The sequence below is a fragment of the Bidens hawaiensis genome, unplaced genomic scaffold, assembly GCF_021521415.1.
Source record: "Bidens hawaiensis isolate Kalapana, Puna unplaced genomic scaffold, B.hawaiensis_p1.1 tig00004685_1, whole genome shotgun sequence".
NCBI lineage: Eukaryota > Viridiplantae > Streptophyta > Magnoliopsida > Asterales > Asteraceae > Bidens > Bidens hawaiensis.
The window spans coordinates 1,286,123-1,306,035 of NW_027491287.1; the positions used below are offsets into that span (position 1 = coordinate 1,286,123).

General features: G+C 32.6%; 2 protein-coding genes and 1 pseudogene across 2 annotated transcripts; all 3 read right to left on the reverse strand.

Annotated features, from left to right (window-relative positions):
- Positions 1-1,857: 1,857 nt before the first annotated feature.
- Positions 1,858-5,418, reverse strand: LOC143627575 (uncharacterized). Its single transcript, XM_077097361.1, has 10 exons — positions 5,097-5,418; positions 3,993-4,084; positions 3,714-3,821; positions 3,511-3,593; positions 3,281-3,414; positions 3,133-3,182; positions 2,933-3,025; positions 2,735-2,826; positions 2,531-2,637; positions 1,858-2,265 (listed from the first exon to the last, which is right to left on the reverse strand). The coding sequence occupies exons 1-10, from the start codon at positions 5,328-5,330 to the stop codon at positions 2,224-2,226; spliced, it is 1,035 nt and encodes a 344-aa protein (XP_076953476.1). The 5' UTR covers positions 5,331-5,418; the 3' UTR covers positions 1,858-2,223.
- A 3,919-nt stretch (positions 5,419-9,337) lies between these two features.
- On the reverse strand, positions 9,338-9,458 carry LOC143627662 (U2 spliceosomal RNA; annotated as a pseudogene).
- A 2,429-nt stretch (positions 9,459-11,887) lies between these two features.
- LOC143627475 (F-box/kelch-repeat protein At3g06240-like) lies at positions 11,888-13,077 on the reverse strand. Its single transcript, XM_077097284.1, has 2 exons — positions 13,010-13,077; positions 11,888-12,940 (listed from the first exon to the last, which is right to left on the reverse strand). The coding sequence occupies exons 1-2, from the start codon at positions 13,075-13,077 to the stop codon at positions 12,013-12,015; spliced, it is 996 nt and encodes a 331-aa protein (XP_076953399.1). The 3' UTR covers positions 11,888-12,012.
- Between the last annotated feature and the right edge of the window lie 6,836 nt (positions 13,078-19,913).

Sequence of the window (19,913 nt, forward strand, 5' to 3'; positions counted from 1 at the left end):
TGCATTCGACTTATTTAATGATTCATTCAATGTGCTATTGCCTATCCAAAAGACTTAATTATTATAAGATAATATAATATCATGTTTAGATTAATTATAGTTTTATAAATTTTCTTTAGCATCATATAAATATAGTGGTTCTATTGAATGTTAACAAATTCATCTTACATTGATCACTTGTTGGCCTTCTATTGAAGAGTTCTTCTCCATTAACCGTCTTCTTTTCAACGGTAGAGATCATTAATATACATGTTTCTCATTAGTTAGTACGGTGATAATCACCATATAAGTATCAAAATATTCCAAAACTTTTTTCCTAGGGTTGATCCAAAACACTCGCTGAGCCTGCAGGCCGATACATTGTGATCATCTCAAAAAACCGTCATAGTTGATTCTACACCACTAACCACTTTTGCAACCTTGGTGTACCTGAGGTTGTGTCAAGTAGTAGCTTACTAGCTTGGATAGCGTAATACAAAATAAATATATCTTAATAACACAGACCGAGGTAACATTAAAATGTCAAATCGTATCATATACTCGTATATGCAATAATTAGTTCAATCCAATATAGTCTTTTGCATGCTACACATAAGTACAAATTGATTAAACAATAGAACATTAATGTGGCATAAAATCATATGAACACAAAATATTAATCCAGGATCAGAAGCCAAAAGTTCATATAAAAAGAAAATGTTTCAAGTATATGCCCCTACTCGCCTTTGATGTCTTTCGCTGAAGATAGTGGTAACCAAAATACAAGTTTGGTCGAGATTAGCATCGTTAATTTCATGGTGGTTGTGTCAAACCTCATTAAGGTCAATGAGTCCTTACATATAGTGTTTGTGAAATCTTAGGTAAATCTCTCATTCTCGAACTGAATGGTGGATTAAACCTAATCAAGAACGATAAGTCCTTAAGACGGGTCACGGGTGATTATTACACTTACACCCAAAAAAAAATCCACTGTGAGACATTGGGTTTGTAAGGGCGGTAGAACCTCAAATATCATCGCTATATTTTTTGTGGATGAAGAATTTAACACTAAGCAGACATGATGATTAGCAAGCTCGAAATCTTCTCACATCAGGCTCCGCCCGATGTACTTTGTGAACTTATCAAGAAGAAATAATTGCAACTTATTCTAGCACTGGATAAGTGTTTGTGACATCTTAGGTGAATCTCACATTCTCGAACTGAATGGTGGATTAAGAACGGCTAACTCACATATACACTAACGGCCTATTCATAGATCTACATCAATGTCCATAATAAGACTAGAACCCTTAATCAGTTAATACCAATATAGTATTATACTATATGTATGTATATATGAAGATTTATACAAACACTTTATTAGAGTCAAACATGATATCTTGGGAAGTCAAGTTTGGTGACAATTTCAAATATAGCCCTCGTTATAACCCCTAATTGTCTAGGCTTTCTAGTAGTTCAATTTTTTTAATTTATAACTTACTACTTTCAAGCATTCACCAAACCTCTTTTCCATGTAATTAATCATGCATCTATTTCATTTTGGTTAAAAAGAACTTTATTAATTTGTTTTTTTGGGTTTTACTTTGATTAATCTTAAAGCCTTTAGTTCATAAATGAAAATTGGATTTTGTTAACTTTTTCATGCATTGATATTTCTAGTTTTATCCAATTAGGTTATTACTAGACGGTTTTATTCGGGTGAGTTTTTCTTCTTGTCAACTATGTGGCTCAGCAGTAAAGACGGCGGATCACATCTTTTCAGCTTCTTTGGTTGCTACGATGGTTTAGCAATGTGTGAGCGCTTGGTGCCAGGTGGCCCCATTCTTTGTCTTTATTGTTAAAGATCTCTTGGAGTTGCATTGTCATGTGGGTCAGGGAGGTCGCAAGAAGGAAGCTTCTCATGGGATCGTAATTTTAGCTTGTTGGCAAATTTGAAAAGCTAGGAACGAGAAGATCTTCGAAGGTAAAGATGCCAAGATTTAAGAGACAATCGGTGATCTAAAGTCTTTGGGATATTTGTGATTTAAAATAGATTGTAGCATCCTAGTTTCAAAATTTTTAGTTCCGCTACTTCATCTAATTAAACATTAAATCCACGACGCCTCAGATCTATATACCTCTTAACAGATGTTTTAGACTTTTCAATGTATATACAACAAAATTACCTGTTTTTTTTTTAAATGAACAAAGATATATAGCACTAGATTATATGTTTTACCTATTTCAGGACACCTGCAATAGTTCCTTCATATCATATCCTTGAATCTACATCAGAAGGACAATATTTAACTTTTTATCACTTTAGTGACCAAAGATAAAATATATCATGTTCCTGTATTCAAAATCACATCGTCAAAGACGATATACCATGATTGATTAATCGTCAAAGGTTTTTTTCTAGATTATGGTCCATTTTGGTCAACTTCTAACCCGTTTGACCCGTTTAATAATAAAGTTTTTATATTTAACTTGTTTGGCCCGTCATCTATCAAATACAACAACCCAGATTGACCTATTATTGGAAATTTACCTGAAGGAAAGTGAGCAACAAGATGACACCTGAGTTCCAAAGAGCATGTATTGTAATGGGAGTGAGAAGATTGCGAGTTTGTGCATATGATAACCCCAAAGCCGATCCTGTATTGTTTTTTTTTTACAATATTAAAGGCGAAGTTAGTTTTAGAATTTATTTTTTTATTTTGGTGTAAGTTGGGTTTTATGGAGAACTAATTACCAAGTATAAAAAGTTGTGGAAATTCCCCAGGAGTAAGATGTGCAGCTGAAAATACTGCAGCACTTATAACGATTGAAATCGGTGTGGGCAACCTGAAAACATAATATTAATGGAAAGGCAGATATGCATATGTGTAAAGAGATATTATAAGTGATCGTATATAGAAAATTTATGCCATTATTATATGTAGACTCATACCACTTAGTAAGAGCCACCATAAGAAAGCCACGAAACACATTTTCTTCCAAAACCGGAGCTAGGACACCTGTGATGCCCACCAAGTATGCAGTGCTAAAACACACACGCGCACACACACAGAAGAAGAATATTCAACTTCTAATCATTATAACTTATATCCATATTTCAATCGAGAAATATAGTTAAAATAATTCATGTACCTGACACCTGAGGAACCGATCAAAGGAAGTAAGCGAACAAGAGCATCAGTCTAAAAACAAGTTAATGAAACAAAGTAAATTACTTTTTATACATTAGATGCTTACAAATGTGTATTATAGTTTTATTTATATAATTGAAAGTACTTACCTCTCTTTGAGGCGGTTCACCGTTGATAAAGGACATCGCAGCTCCTGTAATTGAGATAGTAACCAAGGCTCCAACAAGACCAATTACAGCCCATAATAACCAACCTTTTTGAAGACTGAAAGGATCCCTCAGATCTGTAACATAATGAAATTAAAAAAATCAATACTTTTGCATTGAACAAATAAAAGCAATACGTCATAACATGGTAATATTGGTAATTAGTTAACTACCATAGCGATATACGTCATCAGGATTTCGTTCGCTTGTATTCGTGATGCTGTAAAGTGTTGCAAGTACAACAGCTGTTGCAAGGCTGAAAATAGTTAAGAAATGAGATAAATTATGTGTTACATAGTTGGTTAACAAGCTCAAAACTAACAAAAAGCGCGTTTCATAGCAATAATGTTTAGCTATATAAAGGAAGAAGTCATACGCCTGGTCAAAAAACAGTATTTGAGCCTTCTCATCCAGACTTAATTCTCCAATTTGAAATCCAAGATTCGGTAAAGCTACTGACTCTACAAGCCCTGTCAAAACAAAACTGAATATAGGATAAAGATAAACCTTTGATAAAGAATTAATGCTAGCTTAATAGCACCTAATATTAACTAATTTTCATGTAATCGTGTAATACTAATCGAAGTTATTGAAGTGTAAACAAAGAAAGTATAATGCATATAAGCATATCAAGTGGTAGAGCTTAGAATAACACCTTAATCCACAAGCAAGTGAGGTCAGTGAAACAGTATACCACTCCCATGGTACATCCCATCTTTGCAGGATTGGCCACTCCAATTCACTTCCCTAGAGATAATTTCACCATTTTAGTCAGCATACAACTTGCAAATCTACAAATCTCACATAATTAGTAGCAAAAAGATCTGTTAATCCATTTATTAATTATTAAGTGATTATCTTCTAAGTAAAACAAGATTAGAAGACTTTCGCTGCAAAATCGGCAAGTACAAAAATATCGGATCTGTTCAATGTGAAATTGTGGATTAACGCTCGTGTTTAGGGCGGTAAACGAACCAAGCCGAACAAGGCCTTGTTCATGTTAGCCCATTAATCTCTCATCGAACAAGCGATCGGTTCACAAACAGCTAACTGAACGAAACTTCTTGTTCATGTTCATTCATTAAGGAAATGAACCTGTTCATGAACGATTTGCGAACACAGCTGAACACAAACAACGTTTTATTTGATTCAACAGTTCAGTCCAGCTACCAAGTTTGCGTTGGTTTTTATTTTAACATTCATATTCATATGTTAATTTTACATATAAATTAATCACATAATACTCTATGTCAGTTTTGTTTTATAGTTAATAATCATTTTGCTTAAATCTATATGATAAGATCAGAAAGTCACTAAAAAATATTAAAAACCTTTCAATGAACAAACAAACATTACGAATATAACCGGACGTAGACGAACACATTATCAGACGCTCAAAAACGCCATTGAATTAATGAACACGGCCTCTCTGTTCATGTCCGTTCTGTAAGTTAATCGAACCAACAGTTCGTGAACAGCTGGCCGTTTACAGAGTCGTATTAACACCATTGCATAGTTTAAACCTAATTCTCACTGAAGGAAAGTACGAATCTAATCACTCAATTCAGTTCACATAACTCACAAATCGAATCTCTAAACCTAACTATTTCAAAAATAATAAAAATAATAATAATCAGTGAATCACCTTACGATTAGAAGAATCATAATCTAATCACTCAATTCAGTTCACATAACTCACAAATCGAATCTCTAAGCCTAACAATGTCAATAAAAATAATAATAATAATCAGTGAATCACCTTACGATTCGAAGAATCATTACTCTCGTAAAAGCAAACCGAAGCCAATCTTCTCTTCACCGCATCTCTGTTTCCGTACATCAACCGATGAATACTCCGGTTCGATAGCCATAACGACGTCGTAACGGCGTTACGGTGTGCTCTATGAGCTGATTGAATTAGGTTTTTGGATGAGTGAGTTAGAGGTTTAAGCGGAAGTGTGAATAATGAAGCTTGAGATAATAATGATGCCATCGCCGGTGAGTTTTCCGGTGAGTTTGTGGTTCAGTTGACTTGACGGTTGATGGTTACAAGATAAGGTACGGTTGTGGAGGTTATGAGTTACTGTTACGTCCTTGGAGTTTAGGTTTGTGTATTTTTTAGTCCCTGGAGCTTTACCGGTTCGTGTAGCCAGAGTGACAAGGTTCGGTCGGGTTTAAGTTTGAATGATTAATTAGGGATGTAACCGAACCGAGCGAGATCACACTTGATCTCGAACTTAAACAAGCTCTGATTAGACAGTTTAGAAATCGAGTCGAGATGGTTCGTTTAGAATCAAGCTAATTTTAAGCGACAAGCAAATTTTTTGAACAATTCCGGTAAAAATAAGTCAAGTTGACTCAAAATACCATATTGAGGTGAAATTTGAGCATGTACTCGAAATAGGCTTAAATAAAACTCAAGCTATATTTGTTTTTATTTAGTGGGTATGGTTGTTTTATTGTGTCTAGTTTGTATTATGTGGTAACATACTTTTGTTTCCTAGTTACAAAGAGTTGAGAACATTTTAGTTTTAAGTGAGAGATTAGACAGATTATAGAATCAATTAAATGTCAACTCATACTTTATTGCATATGAATACACCTATATAGTCCTTTTATGAAAAATGCAGCATGAGGTTTAAACTATGATTTGGAGGGGTATGCCAGGTCAAGGCAACGCTCAAAGAGCCCAATAGGAAACTATTCTGATGGGTCTTTCTCCATAAGAAAATAAGATTAACTAGTTTGAGACCCGTGTAATTGATGAAAATTTTAAACTTTAACTATGAAGTGAATTACAATCAACAAAATCATCATTTATTGTTAATACTAATTTATATAAAAAGTACAAAAATTACATAAATAAGATTACACAAATATGTTACAAATAAACAAAACTTTTCTTGTACACTACGTTTGTGATTGTATTGGTTGGTATACATTATTTATCAAAAATCAAAATCTTTAGACCATGTATGCTTATAAACTCTTGTTAAGGTAACATATATGTCTGATTATAACTCTTGATATAGCCATGTATAGTTATATGTGTAACAAATAAGATTATTCAAGTACATATCACGACCCTTGATAAAATATAATATATATATCCATGATACTAACAAAAAAAATATTCATACACATAAAATGTCATACATTTTGATCAATTAATATATATGATGTCATTTGAGATCATTCGCTCACGTTTATTAAAAAAAACATGATTATTCCAAAAAAAAACAGATTACCTGAACTTTGATGATATAATCATCCTTAGAGTCTTTAAAATCTGAAATTGATTGTTCTTGATAAAGTATTTGTTGTTATTAATATACTGCATATGACAAATTTTAATTAATTTTATATATTAGAATTAACAATTGTATAATCAAGAAACATATAAAACCTAAAATTTAAATATAACAAAATGATTTGTTTCATTTCATATGAGTAGAAAATGACAAAAAAATTATGCACGACTCAAATTTTCGATCGAAAATGGCTAAATTTACACTACATATATAAAGTTTCAGACGAAAACGGGTAAATTTACACTGTTGCGAAAAAAACAAGGGGGGGGGGGGGACCCGGGCCCTAGGTATACTTCGCCCCTACTTGTATGTTATATCGCTCTTCATAAGCTTGATAAAAATCCTTACAAAGAGAAAGGATTTTTTCTTTTTGATAATAGTGAATAATGTTTGTTAATTGCTTTAGAACAAAATGGCAAAGTGAAGCGCCTGCGAATGAAGAGTACATATATGAATGGACTGCCTATATAATTAATTAGATGTCCAAGGAGATATTAACTATTAAGCATACCTTTCTCGGCCTTTTGTAGGGCTGTTCACGAGCCGAGCCGAACCGAGCGAATGCTTGCTCGTTGCTTGGCTCGTTTACAACCGAATCGAACCGAACGGCTGAAATTCGAACCGAGCGAAACCGAAACGAACCCAAATCGAATCGAGCATTTTTCGATCGAACATCGAGTGATTTCGAGCATTATTTATTTCTTTTTCACTTTAAAATTTTCAATAAGAAACAAATTTGAAGGTTGTAAATAATATATTTTATAAATAAATTAGTAGTTTTTAGACAAACATGTAATGGATTGTAAATTTTTATTAAAATAAATTTTAAAGTGAGATATAATGATTGTAAACAAACTTCTAGTATTTTAAAGACTTAAACCGAACAAATAAACTATAAAATTGACGGAATATGAAAACTTTAAAGGTGTAAAAATAAGGGATATTGGTTTTTAATACTCCCAATTTTCCCTCATTGGTAGATAACACTCTCAACTTTTGATTTGTCACTCACCACTCCCAACTTTCACCCTATTTTCCTGTACCACTTCCCGTCTAAATGAACACTAACATCGTTAATGTTTTGGACTAAAAATGTCATTCAAATTAGTTGAAGGGGTAAAACAGAAATTTTATTTTTAACACACAACCTCCATTTCCGGTGACCTCGTTTTTCCGGCGACCTCTTTTTTTCCGAAGGATTTGAGTTTCCGGCTATCTCGTCTTTCAGAACACCATATCCATCATTTCACCGAGCTTCACATATGAATTTGAGTTTTCCGGCGAGTTGCAGGTTTCCGGTGAACACCATATCCATCATTTCACCGCCCAAAACCGCAACCCCTGCCCCCCGCCGGCCTCCACCACCAGTGTCTCACCCAGCCACCTTCCGGGATCGACTACGTGCCGGAAAATCGAGTTGCAGGTTTCCGGTGAGCACCATCTTCATCATATCTCCACCGGTGCACAATATTCATGATCTCCATAACCTTTTTACACCTCTGAACCATCTTCATTTTCTGAAAGACGAGATAGTCGGAAACCTCAAATTCGTTGAAAAAAAAGAGGTAGCCGGAAAAACGAGGTCACCGGAAATGGAGGTTGTGTGTTAAAAATAAAATTTCTGGTTTACCCCCTTAACTAATTTGAATGACATATTTAGTCCAAAACATTAACGAGGTTAGTGTTCTTTTAGACGGGAGTGGTACAGGAAAATAGGGTGAAAGTTGGCTAAATTGTGTATAACTTTATTATTTTGAATATAAATTTTAATAGAAACTTTAATTATGTATTACCCAACATGTAACACTAATATAACCTCAAATTGTTGTCTTTGTATAAAAATAAAATTACTAAGTTAATATAATATTGAAATGCTGTAAATAACTGATGAAAACGATGTTATAGGTTTCCGTATCCTAAATGATTTTCGGAAAGCGAAAATAGTGGAAAGGGATTGAAACATATTTTTTGGTTTAAAAATTTGAATGTTTTTAATTAAGTAATTTGTCTTATAAGACATATTAAATTAAATATATTTGAATGTATAAAAGAATATAAATCAAATTATAAAATATATGTTTTTGGAACATCTGAGTTATGAAGAAAAATATTAAAAACTAAATATTGATCTTCTTGTTGCTAACCATTTATATTACACAAAAAAATTATATAAATAAATCATAGATAGTTCATGTAGTAAATCGTTATTCATATGGATTATAATTATAATATTCAACTTCAATGATTTAATGCTAAACACCAAGATATATATAATATGTATACTTCATGTTTGCAAAATTTATATAAAATGTTTGGAGACATTAAGAAATACAAATTTTCTTGAGTTCAAATACATAGGAGAAAATTTTAAATCTAAATTTGAAACTAATCTTATGTAAAAAAATTATGCACGACTGATCCAATCTCAGTTTAAAAACAAGTAATAGTTTACTATGATTTTAATTACCTATGATTTTAAAATTTATTTTAATAGAATCGTATCTTCAATTTTGATATTTCCTTATTTTCTTATCTTTCACCATTAATATTAATGAATGAATCAAATATGATTTACATTTAATAAAAATACACTTGAACTCATATATTGAAATAACTTAAAATATAAGGGTTATATGTTGAAATGTTGAAAAAAAATGTGAAGAGGGCCATGAGAGTGACAAGTGGCAAAAATGAGTAATTATTTATTATAATTGATAGATATTGTGTGAGCCGATTATTACTCACATATCATATATTAAACCGATAAGAACAAATATTACACTTGATCTTAGCCAAAAGGCTAGGGCCATCCAAACCGCTCGTCGCTCGAACTCGCTCGCCGCTCGCTCGTTTTTCCGCTCGATTGAAAACGAGCTGCTCTGCTCGGTTCGGTTTGTAAACGAGCCAAGCAACGAGCAAAGGTCTTCTCGGTTCGGTTCGACTCGAATATTTTTAAAATATTTTATATATAATTATATATGAACAAATATATAAATATATAGACAAAACACATAAATATAAGCTTACAATTATTTTTAGGGATATTGGTTTTTAATACTCCCAACTTTCGTTCATTGGTAGATAATACTCCCAACTTTTGATTTGTCACCCACCACTCCCAACTTTCACCCTATTTTCCTGTACCACTCCCGTCTAAAAGAACACTAACCTCGTTAATGTTTTGGACTAAATATGTCATTCAAATTAGTTAAGGGGGTAAACCAGAAATTTTATTTTTAACACACAACCTCCATTTCCGGTGACCTCGTTTTTCCGGCTACCTCTTTTTTTTCAACGAATTTGAGTTTTCCGACTAACTCGTCTTTCGGAAAATGAAGATGGTTCAGAGGTGTAAAAAGGTTATGGAGATCATGAATATTGTGCACCGGTGGAGATATGATGAAGATGGTGCTCGCCGGAAACCTGCAACTCGATTTTCCGGCACGTAGTCGATCCCGGAAGGTGGCTGGGTGAGACACTGGTGGTGGAGGCCGGCGGGGGGCAGGGGTTGCGGTTTTGGGGCGGTGGGCGGTGAAATGATGGATATGGTGTTCACCGGAAACCTGCAACTCGCCGGAAAACTCAAATTCATATGTGAAGCTCGGTGAAATGATGGATATGGTGTTCTGAAAGACGAGATAGCCGGAAACTCAAATCCTTCGGAAAAAAAGAGGTCGCCGGAAAAACGAGGTCACCGGAAATGGAGGTTGTGTGTTAAAAATAAAATTTCTGTTTTACCCCTTCAACTAATTTGAATGACATTTTTAGTCCAAAACATTAACGAGGTTAGTGTTCATTTAGACGGGGAGTGGTACAGGAAAATAGGGTGAAAGTTGGGAGTGGTGGGTGACAAATCAAAAGTTGAGAGTGTTATCTACCAATGAGGGAAAATTGGGAGTATTAAAAACCAATATCCCTTATTTTTACACCTTTAAAGTTTTCATATTCCGTCAATTTTATAGTTTATTTGTTCGGTTTAAGTCTTTAAAATACTAGAAGTTTGTTTACATAATCATTATATCTCACTTCAAAATTTATTTTAATAAAAATTTACAATCCATTACATGTTTGTCTAAAAACTACTAATTTATTTATAAAATATATTATTTACAACCTTTAAATTTGTTTCTTATTGAAAATTTTAAAGTGAAAAAGAAATAAATAATGCTCGAAATCACTCGATGTTCGATCGAAAAATGCTCGATTCGATTTGGGCTCGTTTCGGTTTCGCTCGGTTCGAATTTCAGCCGTTCGGTTCGATTCGGTTGTAAACGAGCCAAGCAACGAGCAAGCATTCGCTCGGTTTGGCTCGGCTCGTGAACAGCCCTACAAAAGGCCGAGAAAGGTATGCTTAATAGTTAATATCTCCTTGGACATCTAATTAATTATATAGGCAGTCCATTCATATATGTACTCTTCATTCGCAGGCGCTTCACTTTGCCATTTTGTTCTAAAGCAATTAACAAACATTATTCACTATTATCAAAAAGAAAAAATCCTTTCTCTTTGTAAGGATTTTTATCAAGCTTATGAAGAGCGATATAACATACAAGTAGGGGCGAAGTATACCTAGGGCCCGGGTCCCCCCCCCCCCTTGTTTTTTTCGCAACAGTGTAAATTTACCCGTTTTCGTCTGAAACTTTATATATGTAGTGTAAATTTAGCCATTTTCGATCGAAAATTTGAGCCCGGCCCCGTCGTTTGTGAAATTTTTTTAATACATTTTGACCCCCCCCTCTCGGGTATCTTAGTACAAGCTTCGCCACTGCATACAAGAAAGGTACCTTATATTGCTCAGTCCACATGTATGCCTTTAGTGGTCACTCCAGTATAAATGCCACTCTCATAAATACTTCTTGAGAAACACCAACAAAACTGCATAATATTGCAGCCTGGTCCATAATAAAAGAACAGCAATGTGTCCTTATACAACTAATATCACTAAAACTGCATCTAGCTAATAGAACACAAACAAGTATAATCCTTTCAAAAACATATTTAAACCAATTAATATTCATATACCGACGAGATTGAACACTTGTAGTTCTAACTACAGCAGCTAATCACAGCTTTAAAGATCTCCAAGATTACAAATCAACTTAAACCTGATTATCATTTAGCAAAACTTACCTATTATTATTATCAAATCTTTTGACTTTTGTTGACCATACCATAGTAAGCAATATAGAACCAACAACCAATCATATTCCGTTATTCTTGTTGGCAGATAGAATATCCCACCGTCCATTCGCCCTCTTAAGTCCTGCAAAAATAAACCGAGATATGACTTTTCGTTTTCAGAAACTCAGATTCTGAAACATGAGTTGATGGTCAAAGAGCATACCTGATATGAGATGAAGCCAACTAATCTTGAACCACTTCGGTGTCAATTGTAAGATTCGGTTGATCATGAAGAAACAATGTTTCCGTGTAGGGCTGCACAAAAGAAACATTCCCCACTCCATCAAACCCAAGATTATCTATCTGCCTTGAGTGCGACTCATAAACAACAAGTTGTCCACTATTAAACCGAATTATAGGATCGCCTCTCTGTCTAAATCCCATTAAGGATACCTCACTTGGTGTGTTAACATAGAAAGTGAATATCTTTGTAAATGAGTTTGGAACACCGCCCTCCATCATCCACAAATTATACACCATTCTATTAGGCTCTTCAACAGTTTGAAGCACGACAAGAGACTCTCTTAGCTTAGATATGGTAAGATAATGTGGACGGGCAAAGCTATCCGGAAGCTTTACTTCCCCGACTTCTTCGGTTGTGATATCAAATGAAATAATCAGAATTTCAAACGTAGTCGCTTTTCTAGCAAGCCAATAAACAACTCCACCTATAGCTATCAAAAAATCGGCATGCTCCGGATTAGAAAAGTAAAGCTTCGTAAGAATGGCATTGGGGGGTAGGCTTCTCCAAGCCCGTGTGCTTAATGTCCACACGTCAAGTTTATTTACCTCTTCCGATTCCATATCAGCTGTTAAGACATTCTCAACACATGTAATCTTGACAATCTTGAGGTCATTAGTCTCACGGCAAACCCCGAAACCTAACACGACGTCATGAATGAACCCGTCTGCCACAATAGGCACATCAACATGAAACCCTCTTCTAATACTTGGATTCCAAAGAAAAGCCGTGTATCCAGCATTATAAAAACACAAAAGCCCGTCAGAGCATCCGATATACTTGGTATAGTCAGGCAAACGGGGAGGAGTCAAGTTAACTCTATTTAGGGCAAAAGTATCATCATCAACAATTGACAAATATCTTTCTTCTCTTGTTCATCGTGATATTGTACCCATATATGTTGCTTGTTGCTGCTATAGGAAGCAACGAAACCAGCACTGTCGGTATAAGACTTCCATGTCTTGGAGACCGATCGGAACTGAATCAACGACTTTACAGGGAGCCATTTCATGATTTGCTCTTGGATTTCGAGTGGTAAGTAGTTGTAGCGTGACATCATAAGCCTAAAATATAAATAGCAACGCATGCAGACATACATACAGACAATTAGTTTTTCATTGAAATCGAACCGTTTATCAATAGTATTACTTCATTTCAATAAATCTTGCATAATTAGCCCTAAAGTTCAAGTTTTACAATGGCTGTTTGGGTTGAAACTATGAAATGATCAACCTGAGATAATTTTGAGGTGTCCACTCCTAAATCATCCCAGATTTCTTTTTCCCGCCTATAACTTATCTAGGTTTTATTAATTTTCACGGGTGATTCATATTATAAAATTCATAACATCTAATAGCCGGCCCCTGATTCTTAATAGCCGGATTGAAATCGATGTTTTGATATGGTAACAACATGGTGAATCAATGAACGACGGTCAATCGATTATTTAAGGTAAAATCTGGCTGCCATGGTCAATAGATGAATGACGAGTTAGGGTTTTTTTATTCCAATTTGTTGATTTCTCTAGCTATATTTCGACGATTTAAAGTTTCTGATTTCATACAAGCATCAGACTGTCATCTCTCATCAATTTCGTAAGGTATTCGATACAATCTGTCTATTTAGATGTCATGTTCTCGATTGCTTCAAACATGTTTCTGAACGTTTTATTCAATGTTTCTGAACATGTTTTATTGCCAATTGTATTTCTTTGATTTAATTGTCAGATTCACTACCCAGCCGGCCTTGTCGATGATGGTATGTTTATTTTCTTTATAATCTTAATTGATTCGTTTTTTGTTAGCAAGAGGACGAAAGTTGATTTTAGATATCAGAGGATATTTGTGGCTGTAACATGTATTTTGTGATTATTATTATTGACGAATATACAAAAATTGAGTTTATATTGGTGTTGTTGGTCCTCTTCTGGCCAGTGTATGAAATTACTTGAACAAGTCCTTTGCCGCCTTTAATTAGGAAGGTTTAATATTTAGGTTTAAATAAATTAATTGATGACCAATGTAAAAATAATTAACTGATGACTTATGTTTAAATAATTATTTAGGTTTAAACACGTTACTGATCACCTATGTTTATATTTGTTTAGTCATGTTTTTGTAATAATAATTACTTTTAGGACCTTTATTGATTAAGTTGCAAATTATCATAATTCAGAATGTTGATTTTCTTATGTAGTTACGTACGAATCATGAGATCATTAATATTTGACTTCATGTATCATGACTGATCAATGAACACTGTAACCCCATAGCCAGATTGTTACTTCTTTACTTTGTGTATTATAACTGTTCACTTTGATTTATTTGCTAAAGGAAAGGATAGGTTTGTTGCTTTATATTGGTTAAAAGAAAGATAATACGCCTGAGATTGTTGTTTACGGTTTAACATCACAACTTATGATATAATTCAGTTTTGAACATGAAAATTAGTAAAATACAAGTAATTCCAATGGACAATTTGTTTTGTGACACCTTAAGACACGGATGTGAACAATAATTTTGTGACAAATGAAGAATTGTGGTAAGAAATGTTTATTACTTAATGTTAGGGTTGTTCACGACCCGGTTTGGTCGTGGTTTTTTAGACGAACCAGGGGCGTGACAGTTTAACCGTCTTTATATATATATATATATATAATTCATGTCATGGTTTTCAGAGTGTATAATTCATATTATAAAATGTTTTTTTCTTTGATTTTGATGTTAGACGCTTGGTGAATCAAAAATGGAATGACCTTGAATTTGTTTATATGAAAACGCTGCAAATGGATACAGCGTTAATGCAAAACGTCATTTCGGTTATGATTATTGAAGCCTGCAAACTTGGAAAAGGTATTTCTTTTATTATTATGCTATGGTTATTGATTAACTATTTAGGGATTGTTTTGTCAATGCAGTAATATTTGTCAATGAGGGTATGCAGGTTGTTTTGTTTAATGCAGATAAGAACTATGACCATCGTTACAATTCGATGAATAATTCTATTAATGAGTTGGAGTAATAAGAGACTATGACCATAGCAAATGAAGACTAGGTACACTCAGAACATGTGCATATTGTAACTTTGGTCATTAAATGCAAACAGTGGCTATGAAGATAAAGAACACTACAAAGAGCAGGTATGTATAAGATTTAGTGTTAGAATCAACTTCAATCAAACCATTTAGAAGTATGTTGATGTTTTGATTAATAGTTCTTTAATTTTCATTTTTGAAGGTGGTTAGCACATTTTCAAAATTTGATGACTGCATCAAAATATGTAATTATATATGATTATATGCCCAAAATTGTTAGCTTCTATTGTACAAACTTTTATAAATTGTATTTTAATTATAAATGTGACTACATAAGTATATGTATCATATTCATGAACCATATTTTTCATTTTAAAATTCTAAATACGAACCAAATATTTTAATAATAAAAAATAGTTTACACCACCTGACCACCGAAACTTAACATCCAAACCACTAAAACCCAACCTAACCGCCATGTTCGGTTTGTCGTTTCCGAAACTGTAGTTGACGGTTGATTTGGGTTATGTTTCTCTAACGTGCCAAAAAGGGTGATATTAAATATTAGTCAATTAATAATACAAGTCAAATGCCTCAAACATGTATTATGTATATTCAATCCATAACACTTTGTATATTATTTTATTTAAATTGTTAGATTTCTAATTACATATTATAGTTTTTTTGTTATTTGTTTCGAGATTAATTGCTAATAAAAAAACAAAAACTTTTGGACAAAATGTGTTTTTAATTAGACCAATTATTTGTTTTTGAGTTGGACCCTTATTGACTATTATGTCCATATGTGTACATCTAATTTTATATTGTGGGTTTGTAAATGTATCGTGTGCAGGATGTTTGGCCCAATCATGGTTTAAAGGATAAATGATTAGGAGTCGCTTCGAGCATCACAAATTGATCGTAAAGTCTGCTCTGTACAATGTACAGCTCAAGCCAAAAAGTCTATCAAGTTTATGGAAGGTCATATGTGCGGTAATAATTGTATTAATTATTATAAGCTGATTAAAATGCGCCAAACCCAAGATGGTGCCATGAAGTCCCACATGTTTTGAGGTTAAATAAAGTTGGTTTTATTTCTTCGTATGTTTTGAGTTTGGTTTGTATTTTGATTGAGGTTGATTTTTTTTTTGTTTGATACTGGTATATATGATTTTATAAGTTAATGTTTAAAATTTTTTGAAGTCTTAGTATTTTGTTATCTTTTATACATTTGGCAATCAATTAATGTATTATGTATTAATTAAATTTTCAATCTAGATCAAATATATTGTACTATAACAGTGTAAATTAGTTTTCATATCACATTATATGTATGTACATATGTATACACACACGCCCATCATCCCTAATTATTATTTGTCTGTTTATACAGTTTAGACTTATAAAATTTAAAATTTTTAACCTGTGTGTTACACGGGTACCTAACCTAGTTAACAATAACCTAGTTAACCCTAAACTATAAATACAAGAAAATAAAAATAAGTTACAAGTTACAAATCATCTACATTAAAGACTAACAAAATTACCTATTAAAAAATATGATCATAAGTTACATATTGTGGATTTAAAATAGTTTGAATTATTTTTTGGAGGGATATTATTATTGCTAATATTCCCCCACAAGATGGACGATCTTGAAATAAGTCCCAAATAAAATTTATAATAGAGTAAAATGCAGCGGAAAATGGTCCCAAAAAAATTTAAGTGACACTTATTAAGACATAACACGGTTAAAATCATACCTGACCCGCAGTTCACTCGGTTCCCCCCCAAATTCAAGTTTTGAATTTTGTAACATGTATTACTATGTAACCTCCTTGTAATAATTGTTTTTATTTTCCTTTACCTTGGCCATAAATTATGCTTTGATCTTAGCTATCCTTTTGTAAATGTAACCTGCCATTGTAAATGAAAGATATCAAGTTGATTAAGTTTGTGTTGGTGTTTCTTATAATATTCATATCCATATGTTAACTTACATATAAATTAATCACATAATACTGATATATATATATATATATATATATATATATACATTAGATTGAGACCCGTGTATTACACGGGTAATTGATGAAAATTTTAAACTTTAACCATTAAGTAAATTACAATCAACAAAATGATCATATATTTTTAATACAATTACAATTTATATGAAAATTACATAAATTACATAACTAAAATTACACAAATATGTTACAATTAAGTACTCCCTCCGTCCCATTAGAAGTGTCATTGTTTGAAAAACACAAAGTTTAAGGTAGATTGAATTATTACTTTTCTTGCTTACCAAATGACAATATTCTGCATATGACCAATTTTAATTAATTTTATATATTAAAATTAACAATTGTATAATCAAGAAACATATAAAACCCAAAATTTAAATATAACAAAATGATTTGTTTCACTTCATATGAATGAAAAATGACAAAGACATACTAACCTTAAAGCCATATTCAAATAAAAGTAAATTCTTTAAAAAAAAATTGCGTGTAGCTTTATTATTTTGAATATAAACTATAATAGACACTTTAGTTATGTACTACCTAATAGGTAACACTAACATAACCTCAAATCAATGTATTTGTCTAAAAATAAAATTACTAAGTAATATAATATTGAAATGATTTGAATGAATAACTAATGAAAACGATATTTTAGGTTTTCATATCCTAAATGATTTTTGGAATCGAAAATAGTGGAAAAGGATTGAAGCATATTTTTTTGTTTAAAATTTTGAATGCTTTTAATTAAGTAATTAGTCTTACAAGGCATATTAAATTTAGTATATTTGAATGTATAAAAAAGTATAAATCAAGTCATAAAATATATATTTCTGGAGCATTTTTGTCTTGAGTTATGAAAGAAAATATTGAAAACTAAATATTGATTTTCTTGTTGCTAACCTTTTATACTGCACAAAAAAGTCATATAAATAAATGATAAATAGTTCATATAGTAAATCGTTATTCATATGAATTATAATTATAATAATCAACTTCAATGGTTTAATGCTAAACACCGATATATATATATATATATATATATAATGTATTCTTCATGTTTGCAATATTTATATAAAATGGTTGGAGAAAATTAAGAAAATACACATTTTACTGAATTCAAATACATATGAGAAAACTTTAAATCCAAATTTGAAACCAATCTTATATAAAAAGTTATGCATTGCTGCTCAAATCCCAGTTTAAAAACGAGTTATAGTTTACCTTGATTTTAATTACCTATGATTTTAAAATTTTATTCTAATAGGTCTGCAACTTTAATTTTGATATTTCCCTTTATTTTGTTATCTTTTACCATTAATGTTAATGAATGAATCGAATAAGATTTACATTCAAGAAAAATAAACTTTAATTCATATAATGAAATGACTTAAAATATATAAGGATCAATATTGAAATGTTGAAAAAAAAGGAAGAGAAGTATGAGAGTGACAAGTGACAAAAATGAGTAGTCATTTATTAGAATAGATAGATTTGTTTTATAGTTAATAATTTTGATTAGATATATATAATAAGATCAACAAAGTCATAAAAAGTATTAAAAAACCTTTAATGAACAAACATAAATGAATACAAACAGACGTACACGAACACCTTATCAAATAAACACGAACGTAAACAAACACATTATCAGAGTTTCAGTTAGTTAATCAAATGAAATTCCTTATACATGTCGGTTCATTTATTAAACAATCGACCATAAATGAACTTCCAGCCGAACAGTTCACCACGAGCAGTTCGCTTACCGAAACGTATTAACGCCACGAGTGTACGAATTCCGATATAATTCAACTGAATGTGATTTCTCGATGTAATTGAATCTATAAACCTAACTAACTTCAAAAAATAACGAGTAATCAGTGAAATAGAGGTTTAAGCGGAAGTCTGAATAATGAAGCTTGAGATAATAATAATGATGATGATGTCATCGCCAGTGAGTTTGTGGTTCAGTTGACGCTTGATATTTTACAAGATAAGGTACGGTTGTGGAGGTTATGAGTTTTTGATAAAGCAGGAGCTTAGCCGAGCAGACTCGTTTAGACTCGAGCTATTTTCGAGCAAACCACGAGCTGAACCGACCCTGGCTCGGGCTCAACTAGTTTAAAATTCGAGTCAAGATGGCTCGTTTAGAATCGAGCTAATTTTAAGCAAGAAGCAAACTTTTGACTCAAAATACTATACTGAGGTGAAATTTGAGCATAAATTCGAACTAGGCTTAGATAACACTTGAGCTATATTCGTTTTATTAGGCCAAACGTATTGGGCGAGAATGTGGGCGAAATTGGGGTGGAACATCGCCCCCTAGGCGAAATGGGGCGGGGGCGTGGGGTATTTGTCTCCGGAAGGGGGAAAGATTTTATTATTATATTACTATTTGTAGCCCCTACACCATTATACCCCAAAAACAAATTCCTACCCTTTACTGACTGGGTGTCACGTGTCGCAATTCGTCCCAATTTGTAGCCCCTCCACTACGCATAGCCTTACTGGGTGTATGGTTATTTTATTGTGTCAGGTTTGTATTATGTCGTAAGATACTTTTGTTTCCTAGTTACAAAGAAGTGAGAACATTTTAGTTTTAAGTGAGAGGATTAGACAGATTATATGAGCTAACGAGTCTTTGAAATGAACTAATACGATATAAAATAACATACAAAACTTTAATAAAAGGTTGCAAATTCGGGTTCTTGGTCGACTATCCATCTACCAAGATCCAACCTTGTATCAAACTTTTACTTACTAACTAATTGCAACAATTTACTTT

Excerpts from the sequence above, each read along its gene's own strand:
- LOC143627475 (XM_077097284.1), bottom strand. The coding sequence starts at position 13,077 with ATGGCTCCCTGTAAAGTCGTTGATTCAGTTCCGATCGGTCTCCAAGAC. Across the intron at positions 12,941-13,009 it reads ATGGAAGTCTTATACCGACA|AGAAGAAAGATATTTGTCAA; the intron begins GTGCTGGTTTCG and ends ACGATGAACAAG.
- LOC143627575 (XM_077097361.1), bottom strand. The coding sequence starts at position 5,330 with ATGGCATCATTATTATCTCAAGCTTCATTATTCACACTTCCGCTTAAA. Across the intron at positions 3,822-3,992 it reads TCACTTGCTTGTGGATTAAG|TTTTGTTTTGACAGGGCTTG; the intron begins GTGTTATTCTAA and ends TCCTATATTCAG. Across the intron at positions 2,266-2,530 it reads TGTTGCTCACTTTCCTTCAG|ATTCAAGGATATGATATGAA; the intron begins GTAAATTTCCAA and ends CTTCTGATGTAG.